General features: G+C 42.5%; 1 protein-coding gene across 1 annotated transcript; it reads right to left on the minus strand.

Moving 5' to 3' along the window:
- Positions 1-9,991: 9,991 nt before the first annotated feature.
- Positions 9,992-20,253, minus strand: LOC128263916 (uncharacterized). The gene is made up of 3 exons (XM_052999192.1): positions 20,224-20,253; positions 11,022-11,712; positions 9,992-10,026 (listed from the first exon to the last, which is right to left on the minus strand). Exons 2-3 carry the CDS (start codon positions 11,566-11,568, stop codon positions 9,992-9,994), a joined length of 582 nt encoding a protein of 193 aa, XP_052855152.1. The 5' UTR covers positions 11,569-11,712; positions 20,224-20,253.
- Positions 20,254-21,478: the final 1,225 nt, after the last annotated feature.

Consider the following 21,478-nt stretch of genomic DNA (forward strand, 5'->3'; position numbering starts at 1 on the left):
TGACGAACTGTGAGCTTTTTTTAGACAGCAAATAGGAGCATTCAATAACCGACCCCCAACTCGTAGCAATGTCGTTGAGCACCAATCTAATTTATTTTCATGAAGAAAAGGGTTTAACTTTTGAATATTCGTTGCTACCGGTTTATTTTTCCGAATTTTACTTATGTCGTCCCTGAATTCGTAAAATTGGATAGCTTCGACAATTTTATCAAAAGCGAAATCCAGTTCTCTTGGCGAAATACTTTTTTCAAAGGGCTTCGACACCTTTCTGCACCTTTGAATAAAACGAAAAACCCACACGAAAACTCTCAGAAGCTTCAGGTGCGACGAAAAGGACTCTATTTTCTGAAGCACAAAATTTGGCTCTGGACTGACTACGAGAGCTATTGCCGATTTGCGTAGCTCCATCGACATTACATCAGCCGGCAGTTCGAAATGTTTATTTACAGGCCAATTATTTTCTGAGTCTAGCAAGAACGAAGGCCCACCGAACCAAATGGACGTTGTAAGCTCCTCTACGTCACATCCTCCACACTTTCGTAGGAACGTGTCTCCAAATTGCTTTCTCCGACTACTCCTTAATTTCTGCGACCCGGTTCGAAACAAAAACCGACAACGACGATGGATTGGTTTTGATCCAGTGTAAAGTGATCTCGGAGTCTGTCTACAGAAAAACATTCTCAGTGGGACAATTTAGCACTGGCCTGACACTATTATAGAGATCTGCTAAAAGGTGAGCTGCACACAGCTCAAGGCGAGGCAAAGTTTTCGTCTTGAGGGGAGCTTCTTTCGATTTGGCGGTCAATAAAGACACTTTCAAACCTTCAGCTGTTTGAGTTCGAGCAGAGATGCACGCTCCATAAGCTCGCATGGAAGCGTCAGCGAAACCATGTATTTGAATCGGGACTTGTGGATCTGTGTTGACGAATCGCGATACCTTAATTTTAGGCAGCTGCAGAAGCGTCGCTTTAAACGTCTCCCACGACGTGAGCAACTGCATCGGTAGCGACTCGTCCCAATCTAATTTTCGAAGCCACAGTTCCTGCAACAACATCTTTGCCTTTGTGACCAAAGGACACAAGAGGCCAAGTGGGTCGAAAAGTCGAGCAGTCACCGACAAAATATTTCGTTTTGTCGCGCGAAGATCCAGGAAGGAGTCATCCAATCGAAATTGAAAGTAGTCTTTAACCGGTAACCAAACCACGCCAAGAGTCTTGGTTACGTCTGAGTCTGCCATAAGTGGCAGTTTGAAAACCACTTTGCCAATTCAAAGCCTGCCTCTTGCAAGACCTGAGAAACTTCGTCTCGAAGGCTTTGCAGGTCCTCAACGCATCCGGCGCCAGTCAAAAAATCGTCAACATAAAAATCATTCTGAATAACCTTTGCGGCTTTTGGATGAGTTGCTTGCGCCATCTCTCCAGACGCATTAAACACCGAATCGCCAAAAACGGTGCTGGCGAAGTTCCATATGTAACGGTGTTCAACTTAAAGATTTTCAGGGACTCAGAAGGATCTCGTCTCCATACTATGAGCTGGAAGTTTCGGTCAGCTTCGTCCACCATCACTTGGCGATACATCTTTTTGACGTCGGCCGCAAGGGCAAACTTATGCAATCTAAACCGAAACAGAGTCGAGTACAGCTCCTCTTGGAAAGTTAGGCCTACCATCAAGATGTCATTCAACGCTACCTGCGTGGAAGTACGGTCCTTTGACAATATCCTTTCTAGCGACAAAAATCTACGCTTCGCAACTTCGTATGACAAACCAAGAATATTTGTGTCAGGTTTAAACGGCAAACGAACCAAAAATCTACCGGACGAAAATCTTTGAGTATTTTTCTCAGATTGTTGTTGACAGAGTTGTTGCTCAGGAGTATGGACTTTAGCCTTGGGCGGCAAGTCCTCCACAGACCAAAATTTCTGCAGGGTTGTGTCAATTGACTCCAACGCTTCCTCCAGGCAGCTGAGATGTACCATTTTTTCAGCGTTTACATTATTTTCAGAGGCACATCTCCATGACACTATCCAGCCGAGAACTGTCTTTTGTTAGATGGGGAATTCAGGCCCCTGCTTTATCTGGCCAATAGATAAAAGTTCAAAGAATGTATCAGCGCCGATGAGCATATCTATTTTTTGGGGCTTGAAGAAGAATGGGTCTGCCAACTGAATATTTTCAGGCACCCTCCACCCGCTGGTGTTCACCGCTTGATCCGGATGATAACCAGAAATATTTCTCATAATCCAAAAATTGGACGACAACTGGCTGTTCCCTACTCGAGACTTCACAATCGTGTGTATTTTTTTGTGGCTTGGGCATTAGTTCCACCAATGCCTCGCAAGCTCATGCACACGTCCTCTCTTGCAATTTTGAGCTCGTCGGTCACAAAATTTATTTGTGAACCAGAGTCGAGCAACGCTCGAGCTAATACAAACTCGCCGCTTTTGGTTTGGACGCTCACAACAGCAGTTGCAAGAATGACTCGATCCGATGCATTCGCATGCAAAACATGCGACGTGGATGGAGACTCCTGCATGAGCGTGGGCTGAGAAGGGGGTGGCAACGCGAGATTTGTGTTTGGGGAATACATGTGTAGCAATGTGTGATGTGAGGAATTGCACACTCTACATCTGTTCGATTTGCATTTTTTGACCGTGTGACCCTTTCTTAAGCATAAGGGTGCATAAGGGTGCTCTTTTAGCGAAATCGAATCTTTGCTGAACTGTTTGGGCTGCGAAGGAAGTGCAGTTTCCAATCTGATGTTCAGCTGAGTTGCAATACAAGCAATGAACAGAGTCGTTCCTGGCAGCGACAAAACTCCTATTTCCATTATTCTTAGGGTTAGATTGGGTCTGCTGAACAGTTTTGGGCTTGGAAGCCTCTTCCGCTACCATGTGTTGGCCGCCTCACATTCGCTCCAAAGAGGAAGAGAAGTATAATCTAACTGTTCTTCTTCTTTTCTTATAGTTCCTGCATCGACCTTGCTCATTACCAGATGTATTAAAATAGCATTAGTAATGCGTCTATCATCCCCAATAGACAGCAAGGAGTCATACAAGGCTGTGACCGTGTCGATGACGGTTCTCAAGGCAGTAGCTGAAGGCTGGAAATTTTTTGCAAATTAAAAAGTGTCGATATGTTGTCAAAAAAAATAAAACAATCATTATCGTACACCCGCTTCAGGCTAGCAAGGGCTTTGGGATAATTTTCCGCAGTGACTTGAAAGGCCCTAACTGTTCCTAAAGCGTCTCCAGCTAAATACGAAATTTAATGATTGAATTTTTCAATATCGTGTAAAGTGTCATCTTTGTCAACGAATGTTTCGAAAAGGCATATAAAATTTTTAAATTTGGAGTGTTTTCCGTTAAAAGTTGGGAGAGCAACGCTCGGTAGACGGCATTGAGGCGGGCGGTTTGCTGGCGGAGCGGATTTCTCGATATTATTTTGTTTGCATTTATTTAAAATCGAAATCAGCAATGACTTTGTCATTACGGCCCTCTCTTCCAACTCTTCGCGGTATACATCTTTTGTATCTTTCACTTCTATTTGGTTTTGCAAAAGTGAACCATTTTCAATGTGCGTATTTAGAATCTCTAATCGACACTCAAGCTCGACCGGATTTACTGATAATTTAGCTTCTTTTAAATGGCGATAAGTTCGGTTAATACTTTTCATGCAAACATCTCGTTGGTGTTTAAGCTCTTCGATATCCTTAGTTGCCATTGCGTTTATTTGTATTTATTTTTTTGGTATCAAAGAGGTGTTAAATATTTATTTTTATTAATATTATTTATTTGTTAAATAATCTAATAAAAACATATTTAAATAGGGTTTTTATATTTTTTATATAACGCTCAAGCTCAAGCATACCGAAAAAACAAACAAACGTTTAAGCAGACCGAAATTTGCACTGCTACAGCGATCGAGAACGAAAACGACCATAGATAAGATGTACCATTTTTTCAGCGTTTATATTATTTTCAGAGGCACATCTCCCTGACACTATCCAGCCGAGAACTGTCTTTACCTGGCCAATAGATAAAAGTTCAAAGAATGTATCGGCGCCGATGAGCATATATCTTTTTTTTGGGGCTTGAAGAAGAATGGATCTGCCAACTGAATATTTTCAGGCACCCTCCAACCGCTGGTGTTCACCGCTTGATCCGGATGATAACCAGAAATATTTTTCATAATCCAAAAATTTGATGTTCCCTACTCGCGACTTCACAAAATTTATTTGTGAACCAGAGTCGAGCAACGCTCGAGCTAATACAAACTCGCCGCTTTTGGTTTGGACGCTCACAACAGCAGTTGCAAGAATGACTCGATCCGATGCATTCGCATGCAAAACATGCGACGTGGATGGAGACTCCTGCATGAGCGTGGGCTGAGAAGGGGGTGGCAACGCGAGATTTGTGTTTGGGGAATATATGTGTAGCAAAGTGTGATGTGAGGAATTGCACACTCTACATCTGTTCGATTTGCATTTTTTGACCGTGTGACCCTTTCTTAAGCAGTTAATGCATAAGGGTGCTCTTTCAGTGAAATCGAATCTTTGCTGAAATGTTTGGGCTGCGAAGGAAGTGCAGTTTTCAATCTGATGTTCAGCTGAGTTGCAATACACGCAATGAACAGAGTCGTTCCTGGCGACAGAGTCGTTCCAGCGACAGAACTCCTATTTCCATTATTCTTAGGGTTAGATTGGGTCTGCTGAACAGTTTTGGGCTTGGAAGCCTTTTTCGCTACCATGTGTTGTTATCGCCTGTTGAGGGCCGCCTCACATTCGCTCCAAAGAGGAAGCGAAGTATAATCTAACTGTTCTTCTTCTTTTCTTTTAGTTCCTGCATCGACCTTGCTCATTACCAGATGTATTAAAATAGCATTAGTAATGCGTCTATCATCCCCAATAGACAGCAAGGAGTCATACAAGGCTGTGACCGTGTCGATGACAGTTCTCAAGGCAGTAGCTGAAGGCTGGGAAATTTTTTGCAAATTAAAAAGTGTCGATATGTTGTCAAAAAAAATAAAACAATCATTATCGTACACCCGCTTCAGGCTAGCAAAGGCTTTGGGATAATTTTCCGCAGTGACTTAAAAGGCCCTTACTGTTCCTAAAGTGTCTCCAGCTAAACACGAAATTTAATGATTGAATTTTTCAATATCGTGTAAAGTGTCATCTTTGTCAACGAAAGTTTAGAAAAGGCATATAAAATTTTTAAATTTGGAGTGTTTTCCGTTAAAAGTTGGGAGAGCAACGCTCGGTAGACGGCATTGAGGCGGGCGGAGCGGATTTCTCGATATTATTTTGTTTGCATTTATTTAATCAGCAATGATTTTGTCATTAAATCGTTGGTGTTTAAGCTCTTCGATATCCTTAGTTGCCATTGCGTTTATTTGTATTTATTTTGTTGGTATCAAAGAGGTGTTAAATATTTATTTTTATTAATATTATTTATTTGTTAAATAATCTAATAAAAAAATCAACGAGTAATATACCGATCGCACACAGCGTAGCGGAGCTAAGTGCTAAGAAGGTCAGCAAAACATATTTAAATAGGGTTTTTATATTTTTTATATAAACCCTGCGACAGTAATATGCAGCACGCACGCACTACGTGGAGCTAACGCTCAAGCTCAATTAAGCAATTAAATTTGCAGAAACGTCTGGGGCAACTCAAGAAACGGCAGAAAATTTCCAGCGACGAAATATTGTTGAATTTAATTTATTGGCCGAACCGACGCGAATAAATTGGTTTTGGGTATTGTTGGTAATGTTTTTAGTTTTTCACCGAAAAAAATTAAACAACTCGCGAAGTCTTCTGCTATCACGTCGGGGTCACCATGAAAATTTAACACTGTTTTGTATTAACAACGCGAAAACTCGTGACTGCAGTTGTTCGAGACGATTTTAATTTGCGAAACTTGAGAACAACTATTTTGAAAGCGACGACGAAAAGGAATGGCTACGATGACGTTCGATTGATCACATTTCAATAATTTCTCTTAGAACCTAACTTATGCTACGGTGGCGAGAGACGGGGCGAATTCGCAAGAGCGAACGGACGAAAGCTTTATTGGCTCCCGCTCTCGCCCTACAACTAGTAATTTAAATACAATACGTCCTTCAGTCCAGAACGGGCAACAGGGTCGGTGGACAGCTTGCCGATACTCCCCGTCCTGCGTCGTGACGTCCGCCACGCGAACCTTGCTATCGGCGCCGGCATGCACCGCTACCACTCGACCTATTCTCCACTGCTGGGGCGGAAGGTTGTCTTCTGCGACGACGACGAGCGCTCCCATGTTGCCCTGGTGCCACTTGGATCGCTGCTGGAGGCTGGAGATGTACTCCCGGGACCATCGCTGCCGAAACCTGTGCCTGAGGGACGAGAAACCTCGCCATCGTCGCAAGCAGGTCAGGCTGATCTGGTCCGGGAACGCCGCTGATGGTGGGGCCAGAAGAGGGCCGCCAATGAGCAGATGCCCGGGGTCAGGGCTCCGAGGGGCCTGGAGTTGAGCACGGCCTCCACGCTGGTGAGCAGAGTTTCGAGCTCCTCCGCGGTCAAGAGGTCTTGGCCTACCGTCCGAAGGAACAGGTGCTTTGCAGACTTTGCCTCCCATAGTCCGCCGAAGTGCGGTGCTATGGGCGGTATGAACGCAAACTCGCATCCTTTTTTTGATGCGAATGTTTCGATACCGTCCCCCTGCTCCTTCAGACGGGCTCGGAACTCTCTCATGTGGCGATCTGCGCCGACGAAGTTGGTGGCGTTGTCGCACCACACCTTCTCCGGAATCCCGCGACGACTCACGAACCTTTGAAATGCCAATAAGAACGAATCAGTGGTTAGGTCAAACACTAATTCTAAGTGGACCGCTTTGGACGCAAAACAGACGAACAGGGCCACGTACGACTTGTACGGTGGCTTACCACGGATACGATACGTTTTGCTGAAGGGACCACAAAAATCAACGCCACAAATTTTGAACGGGCGGAAAGCTCGAAGTCTATCTGCTGGCAAGTTCCCCATAATTTGCGTCAAGAGTTACGGCTCACAGCGAAGGCAGCGCATGTACGACCGAACTGTTCGTCGGCAGACTTCTTGAGAATTAACTAGCCATATTTTTTCGCGCAGACGTCTTACGAGAGCTCGTGGGCCAGCGTGACAGTTCTTAACGTGCAGGTATGACACATAGGATCTGACGAACTGTGAGCTTTTAGACAGCAAAATAGGAGCATTCAATAACCGACCCCCAACTCGTAGCAATGTCGTTGAGCACCAATCTAATTTATTTTCATGAAGAAAAGGGTTTAACTTTTGAATATTCGTTGCTACCGGTTTATTTTTCCGAACTCGTAAAATTGGATAGCTTCGACAATTTTATCAAAAGCGAAATCCAGTTATCTTGGCGAAATACTTTTTTCAAAGGGCTTCGACACCTTTCTGCACCTCTGAATAAAACGAAAAACCCACACGAACACTCTCAGAAGCTTCAGGTGCGACGAAAAGGACTTTATTTTCTGAAGCACATAATTTGGCTCTGGGCTGACTACGAGAGCTATTGCCGATTTGCGTAGCTCCATCGACATTACATCAGCCGGCATTTCGAAATGTTTATTTACAGGCCAATTATTTTCTGAGTCTAGCAAGAACGAAGGCCCACCGAACCAAATGGACGTTGTAAGCTCCTCTACGTCACATCCTCCACACTTTCGTGGGAACGTGTCTCCAAATTGCTTTCTCCGACCACTCCTAAATTTCTGCGACCCGGTTCGAAACAAAAACCGACAACGACGATGGATTGGTTTTGATCCAGTGTAAAGTGATCTCGGAGTCTGTCTACAGAAAAACATTCTCAATAGGACAATTTAGCAATGGCCTGACACTATTATAGAGATCTGCTAAAAGGTGAGCTGCACACAGCTCAAGGCGAGGCAAAGTTTTCGTCTTGAGGGGAGCTACTTTCGATTTGGCGGTCAATAAAGACACTTTCAAACCTTCAGCTGTTTGTAAACCATGTATTTGAATCGGGACTTGTGGATCTGTGTTGACGAATCGCGATACCTTAATTTTAGGCAGCTGCAGAAGCGTCGCTTTAAACGTCTCCCACGACGTGAGCAACTGCATCGGTAGCGACTCGTCCCAATCTAATTTTCGAAGCCACAGTTCCTGCAACAACATCTTTGCCTTTGTGACCAAAGGACACAAGAGGCCAAGTGGGTCGAAAAGTCGAGCAGTCACCGACAAAATATTTCGTTTTGTCGCCCGAAGATCCAGGAAAGAGTCATCCAATCGAAATTGAAAGTAGTCTTTAACCGGTAACCAAACCACGCCAAGAGTCTTGGTTACGTCTGAGTCTGCCATAAGTGGCATTACAGCGGTATCAGATGCGGATAACTCTGGGCAGTTTGAAAACCACTTTACCAATTCAAAGCCTGCCTCTTGCAAGACCTGAGAAACTTCGTCTCGAAGGCTTTGCAGGTCCTCAACGCATCCGGCGCCAGTCAACAAATCGTCAACATAAAAATCATTCTGAATAACCTTTGCGGCTTTTGGATGAGTTGCTTGCGCCATCTCTCCAGACGCATTAAACACCGAATCGCCAAAAACGGTGCTGGCGAAGTTCCATATGTAACGGTGTTCAACTTAAAGATTTTCAGGGACTCAGAAGGATCTCGTCTCCATACTATGAGCTGGAAGTTTCGGTCAGCTTCGTCCACCATCACTTGGCGATACATCTTTTTGACGTCGGCCGCAAGGTCAAACTTATGCAATCTAAACCGAAACAAAGTCGAGTACAGCTCCTCTTGGATAGTTGGGCCTACCATCAAGATGTCATTCAACGCTACCTGCGTGAAAGTACGGTCCTTTGACAATTTCCTTTCTAGCGACAAAAATCTACGTTTCGCAACTTCGTATGACGAACCAAGAGTATTTGTGTCAGGTTTAAACGGCAAACGAACCAAAAATCTACCGGACGAAAATCTTTGATTATTTTTCTCAGAGTGGTGTTGTTGACAGAGTTGTTGCTCAGGAGTATGGACTTTAGCCTTGGGCGGCAAGTCCTCCACAGACCAAAATTTCTGCAGGGTTGTGTCAATTGACTCCAACGCTTCCTCCAGGCAGCTGAGATGTACCATTTTTTCAGCTTTTATATTATTTTCAGAGGCACATCTCCCTGACACTATCCAGCCGAGAACTGTCTTTTGTAAGATGGGGAACTCAGGCCCCTGCTTTATCTGGCCAATAGATAAAAGTTCAAAGAATGTATCAGCGCCGATGGATGGAGACTCCTGCATGAGCGTGGGCTGAGAAGGGGGTGGCAACGCGAGATTTGTGTTTGGGGAATATATGTGTAGCAAAGTGTGATGTGAGGAATTGCACACTCTACATCTGTTCGATTTGCATTTTTTGACCGTGTGACCCTTTCTTAAGCAGTTAATGCATAAGGGTGCTCTTTTAGCGAAATCGAATCTTTGCTGAACTGTTTGGGCTGCGAAGGAAGTGCAGTTTCCAATCTGATGTTCAGCTGAGTTGCAATACACGCAATGAACAGAGTCGTTCCTGTCAGCGACAAAACTCCTATTTCCAATATTCTTAGGGTTAGATTGGGTCTGCTGAACAGTTTTGGGCTTGGAAGCCTCTTCCGCTTCCATGTGTTGGTATCGCCTGTTGAGGGCCGCCTCACATTCGCTCCAAAAAAGAAGCGAAGTATAATCTAACTGTTCTTCTTCTTTTCTTTTAGTTCCTGCATCGACCTTGCTCATTACCAGATGTATTAAAATAGCATTAGTAATGCGTCTATCATCCCCAATAGACAGCAAGGAGTCATACAAGGCTGTGACCGTGTCGATGACAGTTCTCAAGGCAGTAGCTGAAGGCTGGGAAATTTTTTGCAAATTAAAAAGTGTCGATATGTTGTCAAAAAAAATAAAACAATCATTATCGTACACCCGCTTCAGGCTAGCAAAGGCTTTGGGATAATTTTCCGCAGTGACTTAAAAGGCCCTTACTGTTCCTAAAGTGTCTCCAGCTAAACACGAAATTTAATGATTGAATTTTTCAATATCGTGTAAAGTGTCATCTTTGTCAACGAAAGTTTAGAAAAGGCATATAAAATTTTTAAATTTGGAGTGTTTTCCGTTAAAAGTTGGGAGAGCAACGCTCGGTAGACGGCATTGAGGCGGGCGGAGCGGATTTCTCGATATTATTTTGTTTGCATTTATTTAATCAGCAATGATTTTGTCATTAAATCGTTGGTGTTTAAGCTCTTCGATATCCTTAGTTGCCATTGCGTTTATTTGTATTTATTTTGTTGGTATCAAAGAGGTGTTAAATATTTATTTTTATTAATATTATTTATTTGTTAAATAATCTAATAAAAAAATCAACGAGTAATATACCGATCGCACACAGCGTAGCGGAGCTAAGTGCCGAGAGAAGGTCAGCAAAACATATTTAAATAGGGTTTTTATATTTTTTATATAAACCCTGCGACAGTAATATGCAGCACGCACGCACTACGTGGAGCTAACGCTCAAGCTCAATTAAGCAATTAAATTTGCAGAAACGTCTGGGGCAACTCAAGGAACGGCAGAAAATTTCCAGCGACGAAATATTGTTGAATTTAATTTATTGGCCGAACCGACGCGAATAAATTGGTTTTGGGTATTGTTGGTAATGTTTTTAGTTTTTCACCGAAAAAAATTAAACAACTCGCGAAGTCTTCTGCTATCACGTCGGGGTCACCATGAAAATTTAACACTGTTTTGTATTAACAACGCGAAAACTCGTGACTGCAGTTGTTCGAGACGATTTTAATTTGCGAAACTTGAGAACAACTATTTTGAAAGCGACGACGAAAAGGAATGGCTACGATGACGTTCGATTGATCACATTTCAATAATTTCTCTTAGAACCTAACTTATGCTACGGTGGCGAGAGACGGGGCGAATTCGCAAGAGCGAACGGACGAAAGCTTTATTGGCTCCCGCTCTCGCCCTACAACTAGTAATTTAAATACAATACGTCCTTCAGTCCAGAACGGGCAACAGGGTCGGTGGACAGCTTGCCGATACTCCCCGTCCTGCGTCGTGACGTCCGCCACGCGAACCTTGCTATCGGCGCCGGCATGCACCGCTACCACTCGACCTATTCTCCACTGCTGGGGCGGAAGGTTGTCTTCTGCGACGACGACGAGCGCTCCCATGTTGCCCTGGTGCCACTTGGATCGCTGCTGGAGGCTGGAGATGTACTCCCGGGACCATCGCTGCCGAAACCTGTGCCTGAGGGACGAGAAACCTCGCCATCGTCGCAAGCAGGTCAGGCTGATCTGGTCCGGGAACGCCGCTGATGGTGGGGCCAGAAGAGGGCCGCCAATGAGCAGATGCCCGGGGTCAGGGCTCCGAGGGGCCTGGAGTTGAGCACGGCCTCCACGCTGGTGAGCAGAGTTTCGAGCTCCTCCGCGGTCAAGAGGTCTTGGCCTACCGTCCGAAGGAACAGGTGCTTTGCAGACTTTGCCTCCCATAGTCCGCCGAAGTGCGGTGCTATGGGCGGTATGAACGCAAACTCGCATCCTTTTTTTGATGCGAATGTTTCGATACCGTCCCCCTGCTCCTTCAGACGGGCTCGGAACTCTCTCATGTGGCGATCTGCGCCGACGAAGTTGGTGGCGTTGTCGCACCACACCTTCTCCGGAATCCCGCGACGACTCACGAACCTTTGAAATGCCAATAAGAACGAATCAGTGGTTAGGTCAAACACTAATTCTAAGTGGACCGCTTTGGACGCAAAACAGACGAACAGGGCCACGTACGACTTGTACGGTGGCTTACCACGGATACGATACGTTTTGCTGAAGGGACCACAAAAATCAACGCCACAAATTTTGAACGGGCGGAAAGCTCGAAGTCTATCTGCTGGCAAGTTCCCCATAATTTGCGTCAAGAGTTACGGCTCACAGCGAAGGCAGCGCATGTACGACCGAACTGTTCGTCGGCAGACTTCTTGAGAATTAACTAGCCATATTTTTTCGCGCAGACGTCTTACGAGAGCTCGTGGGCCAGCGTGACAGTTCTTAACGTGCAGGTATGACACATAGGATCTGACGAACTGTGAGCTTTTAGACAGCAAAATAGGAGCATTCAATAACCGACCCCCAACTCGTAGCAATGTCGTTGAGCACCAATCTAATTTATTTTCATGAAGAAAAGGGTTTAACTTTTGAATATTCGTTGCTACCGGTTTATTTTTCCGAACTCGTAAAATTGGATAGCTTCGACAATTTTATCAAAAGCGAAATCCAGTTATCTTGGCGAAATACTTTTTTCAAAGGGCTTCGACACCTTTCTGCACCTCTGAATAAAACGAAAAACCCACACGAACACTCTCAGAAGCTTCAGGTGCGACGAAAAGGACTTTATTTTCTGAAGCACATAATTTGGCTCTGGGCTGACTACGAGAGCTATTGCCGATTTGCGTAGCTCCATCGACATTACATCAGCCGGCATTTCGAAATGTTTATTTACAGGCCAATTATTTTCTGAGTCTAGCAAGAACGAAGGCCCACCGAACCAAATGGACGTTGTAAGCTCCTCTACGTCACATCCTCCACACTTTCGTGGGAACGTGTCTCCAAATTGCTTTCTCCGACCACTCCTAAATTTCTGCGACCCGGTTCGAAACAAAAACCGACAACGACGATGGATTGGTTTTGATCCAGTGTAAAGTGATCTCGGAGTCTGTCTACAGAAAAACATTCTCAATAGGACAATTTAGCAATGGCCTGACACTATTATAGAGATCTGCTAAAAGGTGAGCTGCACACAGCTCAAGGCGAGGCAAAGTTTTCGTCTTGAGGGGAGCTACTTTCGATGGCGGTCAATAAAGACACTTTCAAACCTTCAGCTGTTTGTAAACCATGTATTTGAATCGGGACTTGTGGATCTGTGTTGACGAATCGCGATACCTTAATTTTAGGCAGCTGCAGAAGCGTCGCTTTAAACGTCTCCCACGACGTGAGCAACTGCATCGGTAGCGACTCGTCCCAATCTAATTTTCGAAGCCACAGTTCCTGCAACAACATCTTTGCCTTTGTGACCAAAGGACACAAGAGGCCAAGTGGGTCGAAAAGTCGAGCAGTCACCGACAAAATATTTCGTTTTGTCGCCCGAAGATCCAGGAAAGAGTCATCCAATCGAAATTGAAAGTAGTCTTTAACCGGTAACCAAACCACGCCAAGAGTCTTGGTTACGTCTGAGTCTGCCATAAGTGGCATTACAGCGGTATCAGATGCGGATAACTCTGGGCAGTTTGAAAACCACTTTACCAATTCAAAGCCTGCCTCTTGCAAGACCTGAGAAACTTCGTCTCGAAGGCTTTGCAGGTCCTCAACGCATCCGGCGCCAGTCAACAAATCGTCAACATAAAAATCATTCTGAATAACCTTTGCGGCTTTTGGATGAGTTGCTTGCGCCATCTCTCCAGACGCATTAAACACCGAATCGCCAAAAACGGTGCTGGCGAAGTTCCATATGTAACGGTGTTCAACTTAAAGATTTTCAGGGACTCAGAAGGATCTCGTCTCCATACTATGAGCTGGAAGTTTCGGTCAGCTTCGTCCACCATCACTTGGCGATACATCTTTTTGACGTCGGCCGCAAGGTCAAACTTATGCAATCTAAGCCGAAACAAAGTCGAGTACAGCTCCTCTTGGATAGTTGGGCCTACCATCAAGATGTCATTCAACGCTACCTGCGTGAAAGTACGGTCCTTTGACAATTTCCTTTCTAGCGACAAAAATCTACGTTTCGCAACTTCGAATGACGAACCAAGAGTATTTGTGTCAGGTTTAAACGGCAAACGAACCAAAAATCTACCGGACGAAAATCTTTGATTATTTTTCTCAGAGTGGTGTTGTTGACAGAGTTGTTGCTCAGGAGTATGGACTTTAGCCTTGGGCGGCAAGTCCTCCACAGACCAAAATTTCTGCAGGGTTGTGTCAATTGACTCCAACGCTTCCTCCAGGCAGCTGAGATGTACCATTTTTTCAGCGTTTACATTATTTTCAGAGGCACATCTCCCTGACACTATCCAGCCGAGAACTGTCTTTTGTAAGATGGGGAATTCAGGCCCTGCTTTATCTGGCCAATAGATAAAAGTTCAAAGAATGTATCAGCGCCGATGGATGGAGACTCCTGCATGAGCGTGGGCTGAGAAGGGGGTGGCAACGCGAGATTTGTGTTTGGGGAATATATGTGTAGCAAAGTGTGATGTGAGGAATTGCACACTCTACATCTGTTCGATTTGCATTTTTTGACCGTGTGACCCTTTCTTAAGCAGTTAATGCATAAGGGTGCTCTTTTAGCGAAATCGAATCTTTGCTGAACTGTTTGGGCTGCGAAGGAAGTGCAGTTTCCAATCTGATGTTCAGCTGAGTTGCAATACACGCAATGAAAAGAGTCGTTCCTGGCAGCGACAAAACTCCTATTTCCATTATTCTTAGGGTTAGATTGGGTCTGCTGAACAGTTTTGGGCTTGGAAGCCTCTTCCGCTTCCATGTGTTGGTATCGCCTGTTGAGGGCCGCCTCACATTCGCTCCAAAGAGGAAGCGAAGTATAATCTAACTGTTCTTCTTCTTTTCTTTTAGTTCCTGCATCGACCTTGCTCATTACCAGATGTATTAAAATAGCATTAGTAATGCGTCTATCATCCCCAATAGACAGCAAGGAGTCATACAAGGCTGTGACCGTGTCGATGAGGGTTCTCAAGGCTGTAGCTGAAGGCTGGGAAATTTTTTTGCAAATTAAAAAGTGTCGATATGTTGTCAAAAAAATAAGACAATCATTATCGTACACCCGCTTTAGGCTAGCAAGGGCTTTGGGATAATTTTCGGCAGTGACTTGAAAGGCCCTAACTGTTCCTAAAGCGTCTCCAGCTAAACACGAAATCAAATGATTGAATTTTTCAATATCGTGTAAAGTGTCATCTTTGTCAACGAAAGTTTCGAAAAGGCTTATAAAATTTTTAAATTAGAAGTGTTTTCCGCTAAAAGTTGGGAGAGCAACGCTAGGTAGTCGGCATTGAGGCGGGCGATTTTCTGGCGGAGCGGATTTCTCGATATTATTTTGTTTGCATTTATTTAAAATCGAAATCAGCAATGACTTTGTCATTACGGCCCTCTCTTCCAACTCTTCGCGGTATACATATTTGTATCTTTCACTTCTATTTGGTTTTGCAAAAGTGAAGCATTTTCAATGTGCGTATTTAGAATCTCTAATCGACACTCAAGCTCGACCGGATTTACTAATAATTTAGCTTCTTTTAAATGGCGATAAGTTCGGTTAATACTTTTAATGCAAACATCTCGTTGGTGTTTAAGCTCTTCGATATCCTTAGTTGCCATTGCGTTTATTTGTGTTTATTTTGTTGGTATCAAAGATGTGTTTAATATTTATTTTTATTAATATTATTTATTTGTTAAATAATCTAATAAAAAAATCAACGAGTAATATACCGATCGCACACAGCGTAGCGGAGCTAAGTGCCGAGAGAAGGTCAGCAAAACATATTTAAATAGGGTTTTTATATTTTTTATATAAACCCTGCGACAGTAATATGCAGCACGCACGCACTACGTGGAGCTAACGCTCAAGCTCAAGCGTACCGAAAAAACAAACAAACGTTTAAGCAGACCGAAATTTGCACTGCTACAGCGATCGAGAACGAAAACGACCATAGATAACTCGAAATAGCGGCAGGGGTGTCGGTGTGCATGTGTATGTGTAAGCGGCTAGCGGCTCTTCCTAGGTAAATGCTAACGGAGAATGATACGGCAGCAGCAAATTAAGCAATTAAATTTGCAGAAACGTCTGGGGCAACTCAAGGAACGGCAGAAAATTTCCAGCGACGAAATATTGTTGAACTTAATTTATTGGCCGAACCGACGCGAATAAATTGGTTTTGGGTATTGTTGGTAATGTTTTTAGTTTTTCACCGAAAAAAATTAAACAACTCGCGAACTCTACTGCTATCACGTCGGGGTCACCATGAAAATTTAACACTGTTTTGTATTAACAACGCGAAAACTCGTGACTGCAGTTGTTCGAGACGATTTTAATTTGCGAAACTTGAGAACAACTATTTCGAAAGCGACGACGAAAAGGAGTGGCTACGATGACGTTCGATTGATCACATTTCAATAATTTCTCTTAGAACCTAACTTATGCTACGGTGGCGAGAGACGGGGCGAATTCGCAAGGGCGAACGGACGAAAGCTTTGTTGGCTCCCGCTCTCGCCCTACAACTAGAGATTTCAAATACAAGCGCCAAGTGCCAAACAGTAAATACGCCCATATTTTTAGTGTACCAAGTTTGAAAAGTAGCAAAAGGCAAAATATTCTTGATGCGACGAAATGAAATAAACGCAGACATGCTTCCGTGTATGAGAATGCATGATCACGCATATGTATGCAAAGACCAATTCAAGCGCAGGGCAACCTTCTTCAAAATGCGCCTCTTTGCGACTGAACGGCTGAACTCGATCAATGAGTGCGCGAGCATAAAAATGACATTACATTGGTGTGATTCGTGTTCTATTCTTATCTATGGCCTACGCAGAGACCGCATCTGATTGCTCTGAGCGGGAGAGCTATATTTTGAAACATTTTAAGTGATAATAATTGGAGGATCAAGAGGTCTGCACTTACAGATTACCAGTAAATTACGACTCTGGAAAGATTGACAAAGTGACATGCACAGAGCTCATAAAGTCTTATAATCGGTATTATTATCTTATTTATAATATCCCACGGAGTGCCTTTATTATCCCTAACTTGGGAAAACATTCTTAAGTGCGATGGGGGAGATCAGAACTACCCTGATATCACTTATAGTCAAAGACATTCTATGACCGCTCGCGATGGTCATTTTACATGTTGTGCATTTTTATGTATTTTGTTTGAATCAAGTGGCTGCTGTGTTCAGCTCATATACTTAAATTTATCGGTGTTCATGCTTGAACATTCTGCTAAGGGCCAGCAAGAAAAAGAGTGATAATTGATAAGAGGAGTTAATTGACATATAAAATACAAAATTTAATAATATATAAACAATTTGTTCATTTAACATTGCGCTTTAATACTTAAGCATTTTGTGAAAAGCTGTTACGGGAGCGGGGTAAGAAATAAAACAAGAAAGAAATAGATACAATAACCAGAGACAGAAGACACCGTAGAGTGCAGGTGGCGAAACACCGAAATTGGCCAATACAGTAACCAGCAACGAATTGGTCAGAGTAAGCAATTCATTAGAACATACAGCAGGCAATAGGTGTACGCAGCAATTAATATGAAACCTAGCAGAATCCAGAAGTGGGCCATTAAGCCAGAAATAGGGGAAATGCTGTACCTTAGTGGGAACACTTAGATGACCCGGAAGCAATACCACCGGTATAAAAGAGCCCCACCTTAGGTTCGAAGAGACAGTCCAAGATAATTGCGAATCGGGCAGTCACAGTCCAAGATGATTGCGAATCGGACAGTCATAGTCCAAGATAATTGAGAATCGGGAGTCGAGACAGAAACGACCGAGGAACCGCGTTAAGTCCTCTACTGGCAAAAACAGTACTCGCGGAGGACCTATCCGAGTGATCGAATTTAGAACCCGATAGAAATCTAACTTATATGTCATGAGATCTACAACCTCGAAAGCAACAACACGGCAAACGTAGTGAACAACGTCGAAATTGTAGACCACAAGGAGGACATAACCAAAGTCTACAATGTTTTGTGCCTCATTATTGGACTCTTGATCCTTATGTTGATTCCGAACTTCCTACGGATGTACAAGCGATCTGTGCAGAGTCGTCGGGACCACGGACACGAGCTGGAGAAAATCATAGCTGCCACCGCCAATTGGCCAGAGAGGAGCCACCACTAACATATCAACCCGTGAAAAAATAACAATTACTTCATTATTATAATTTCGATTTCGGCAAAACAATCAACAACACCCATCAATAATAACCAAACAATTAAATACAAGCCAAAAACCAAAGTTTTTATTTGTAATTAAAACCACCAGAAGAAACCTCAGCTAGAAATGCTACCGTCAACTCTTCTCTTCCTCGCAATTCGTATCGCAATAAAGCGAATAACTTTTTTCTTCTGTTTGTGAAATAAGACCAACATCGCGCAATTGCCCAAGAAATGACAATTAACATAATTTTTTTATATAAATTAATCCAACACTTTAGTAATAATGTTAAGTGAATTTGCACTAATATAAATATATTTATGAATATGTGTATAATTAATTTCCCAAACCCAGAATACCACAATGAGAGCTCTCGTCGATGGAAATAAAAAGGGGTAAGTGAGTTGCGTTCGACTTACTGTCTAGCAAAAGTATATATATATATATATATATTTACACATATGCGTATATATCTAGATCTATGTGCAACTTAAACATTTAGATATATATCGAATCCTCATACATTAAATTTAAAGTCCTGTAAGATCCCTATTATTATTTTTATAAATTAACTCAAAATATTATTCTTTAAAGATTTATTCATTCTCAACAGTTTTATTATACGTTGATACAAATATTATATACACCGCGTAGAATATTTCTCAATTTAATTAATTTGGCACCCTAATTTACTCTTTTATTTGTCAATTAAATGCGCACCTTTTTAATGAAAAATCTTTTCAATAAATTATAATATGAGGCAGAACTCAATAATGTCTTGGTAAACGTTTATAAAAGGGGGAGCTGGCACAAATGGAAAAACTCGGGTCAAGAACAATGACGTAACTTTCGACTGACGACATTGACATAAGGGGATCGCATTGCAGTGGCCGGCGGCATTCCATCGGCATACGGAAGGTATGAAGGGGCAGGCCACACGCTTCCGATCGATATTCGGTCAAGCGCTCGAACTAGCTACTTGAGAAGCTTGTGGGCAGCGACGACAAATGACAAAACGAACTGAACGATCTCTATCTTTTTCCTAAGGCACGATAAATTTATTCTCGTTATGTAGGGGAGGGAGTGGTTTCCAAAGAACCCACCCCATCCGGCGAGCTGAGCCGGCGTGCATACCCAGGACGCAACTCAGTCGGCCCAAGTCCAAGTCACCGACGTAAAAAAGCCAACAAAATTTTTGGTTTGCAATTGTCTGTATATGCTACATTTACGTACTGTATATTTAAATAAAATTACAACGATTAATAGCCTGATTCCATTGGCGCATTAAAACGCATTTAGCTTAATGCGCATTTATTTACACAGGAAATCCCATAAGGCAAAATGCCGCATTTAAAATAAATGCGATTATTAAATGCGATTAAAAACCATTCGCCCTGAACCGAAAAATACCGATGTTTAACGATATTTTGTTTGTGCCACTACTAAAACAGATGTTTTCTATATGCAAGGTTGGCGCAATTTTTGATGTCTTTTGAATATAAAATCTATTTTGTATAAAAATGACTGAAACCTAGAGCGCACGCTGCAAATTCTACCACAATGCATTACTGCTGGATCTCTGGCATAAAATTACTTCCACATATACGGGGATCCTTGCCCTTTTTAGAAACTGTGGTGGTCTCCATTGCAAACCCGTCATAACAACACAATCAGCTTCTCTTCCTTGTCGTCCAAGTTGGCAATTGCCTCGGTCGCATTTTGTATGTCCTGCTGAGCATTACAGAGTTTAGTAAACTCATATTCATTAATTTTAATTAATTTTTTTTGGATTTGCCAAAATTCAAAAGTAAACAAACCCATATAAGCTGGTCGTGCCACTCACATGTCGGAGTAGCATTAGCTAAATGCTAATGCGCCAGTGGAATCAGGCACATTTAAAAAGTCCACTAATGCGGCAATGGAATCAGGCTATAACATACACATAATTAAAGAATTATGACCAGATATGTGATGCACATTTAATCCCCTCAGTTTTATATGCGTTTCTTTTAAATGTGCTAACTCTTTTGATAATCTATCAATTTCTGCACTATGGTTAGTTGAGTGGCTTTCAAATGGGCTCCAAACAATTTTCCGTGATATCACTTACATATGTACGCTGATGATAACACATCTTGCCTCTCTATTTTAATATTACATAATGCGTCTTAAATCTTATCGTCTGTTCCTCTGGCAAATTGAATAATTCCATTTTTTTTATTTTCGCATTGAATTCTTATTTTTTATTCATACGAACCTTAAAGAGCCAAGTGGTTTTTGCTTTTAATCTAACCCAATACGAGTTAGAATCTAAAATTCGCCTATATACACAATTAGCTGGTCTAACTGGCTTGAGTGGTTTTAACTCACATGCCGAATTGTTGGCATTTTACCACTGCCAATTTCCTTCACAATCCCTTCTTTGAACGTGCCACTTATTCATAGTGGCTTTCGTCACCAATAACCCGTTTTAGATTCTCATCCCAGCATTCAATATACATACAAAGGTAGGTCCTGCTTCTTATCTCTCTCCAATTCTATATTATATACGGATAGCTAGAATCGTTTATTTTTACCTTCCGAAACAATCCACCCAAAATCGGTTTTTTCTACTTTAACCACTCCATTCTGCAGAATGTGAGCATTAAAATCTGTCCCAATAATCAGATCTCCAGATCGGGGTCAGCCAAATTATAATTCTTCTTTATTAATTTGTCAACATTAACTGTGTTGACTGGAAGATTCCCATTAGCTTTGAAAGTTCTTTAAAACTGTTGAAAATAACAAAAGTCACACTGTTAAATGTTTATGTAATAAACAGAATTTCGTAATGTTAAAACGGAACTAGTATCGATTAATAATTCGATTCCAAGTTTCATGATCATTTGTTCCACGACTATTCTCTCCCCGGATGTTAGTTGGTTTCTGACAGTGAGTGCGCAAATTAAGTTTGTTTACCAGTGTTTGTTTGTTCAAAAAATATATTTTTTATTTTATATAACTTGCTTTTAAACCTTTCATTTTATTTCACTAATACAAGTCACTTTTTTTCTTACACTCGAATTCTTAACTTCCGATCTCTTTCTCGATCCAAAATGGACTGCCGGCTTAATTCTAAAATCTTCTTCATCGAACCTCGGCCAGAAGCTTTTCTTTGAGCTTCAAGAACTTTTCCTTTTGTTTAGAATATAAGCTTAAGGTGAAATCATGGCATCCTTTTGTGAAATTCAAATATGCTGACCGATGCAATTTGTTTGGGCTTGGATCGCAATAGTTTAAACTTAAAACGCAGTTGATTGGCCTTCGAGTGGAAGCTTATGTTTATTTAAAGATTGGTTTCTTTATCTTGGTATAAAAACCAAGAGCGGACTCCAAAGCCAAAGCATGGGCAAAGACAAAGGCATAGGCAAAAATCGCTTAAATTGAATTTTGAAAATTGTTTATTGATTCCATAAGCGGCCCGGTTTCACGGGTTGGTTAACTCTCCCGCTTCTAAAATGGATCGTCCCGAT

This window comes from Drosophila gunungcola, unplaced genomic scaffold, assembly GCF_025200985.1.
Source record: "Drosophila gunungcola strain Sukarami unplaced genomic scaffold, Dgunungcola_SK_2 000026F, whole genome shotgun sequence".
Classification (NCBI taxonomy): Eukaryota; Metazoa; Arthropoda; class Insecta; order Diptera; family Drosophilidae; genus Drosophila; species Drosophila gunungcola.

Coding starts and splice junctions, on each gene's coding strand:
- LOC128263916 (XM_052999192.1), bottom strand. CDS start 11,568: ATGCGAGTTTGCGTTCATACCGCCCATAGCACCGCACTTCGGCGGACT. Junction 10,027..11,021: donor CCCGTTCTGGACTGAAGGAC/GTATTGTATTTA, acceptor TTTCGTGTTTAG/CTGGAGACACTTTAGGAACA.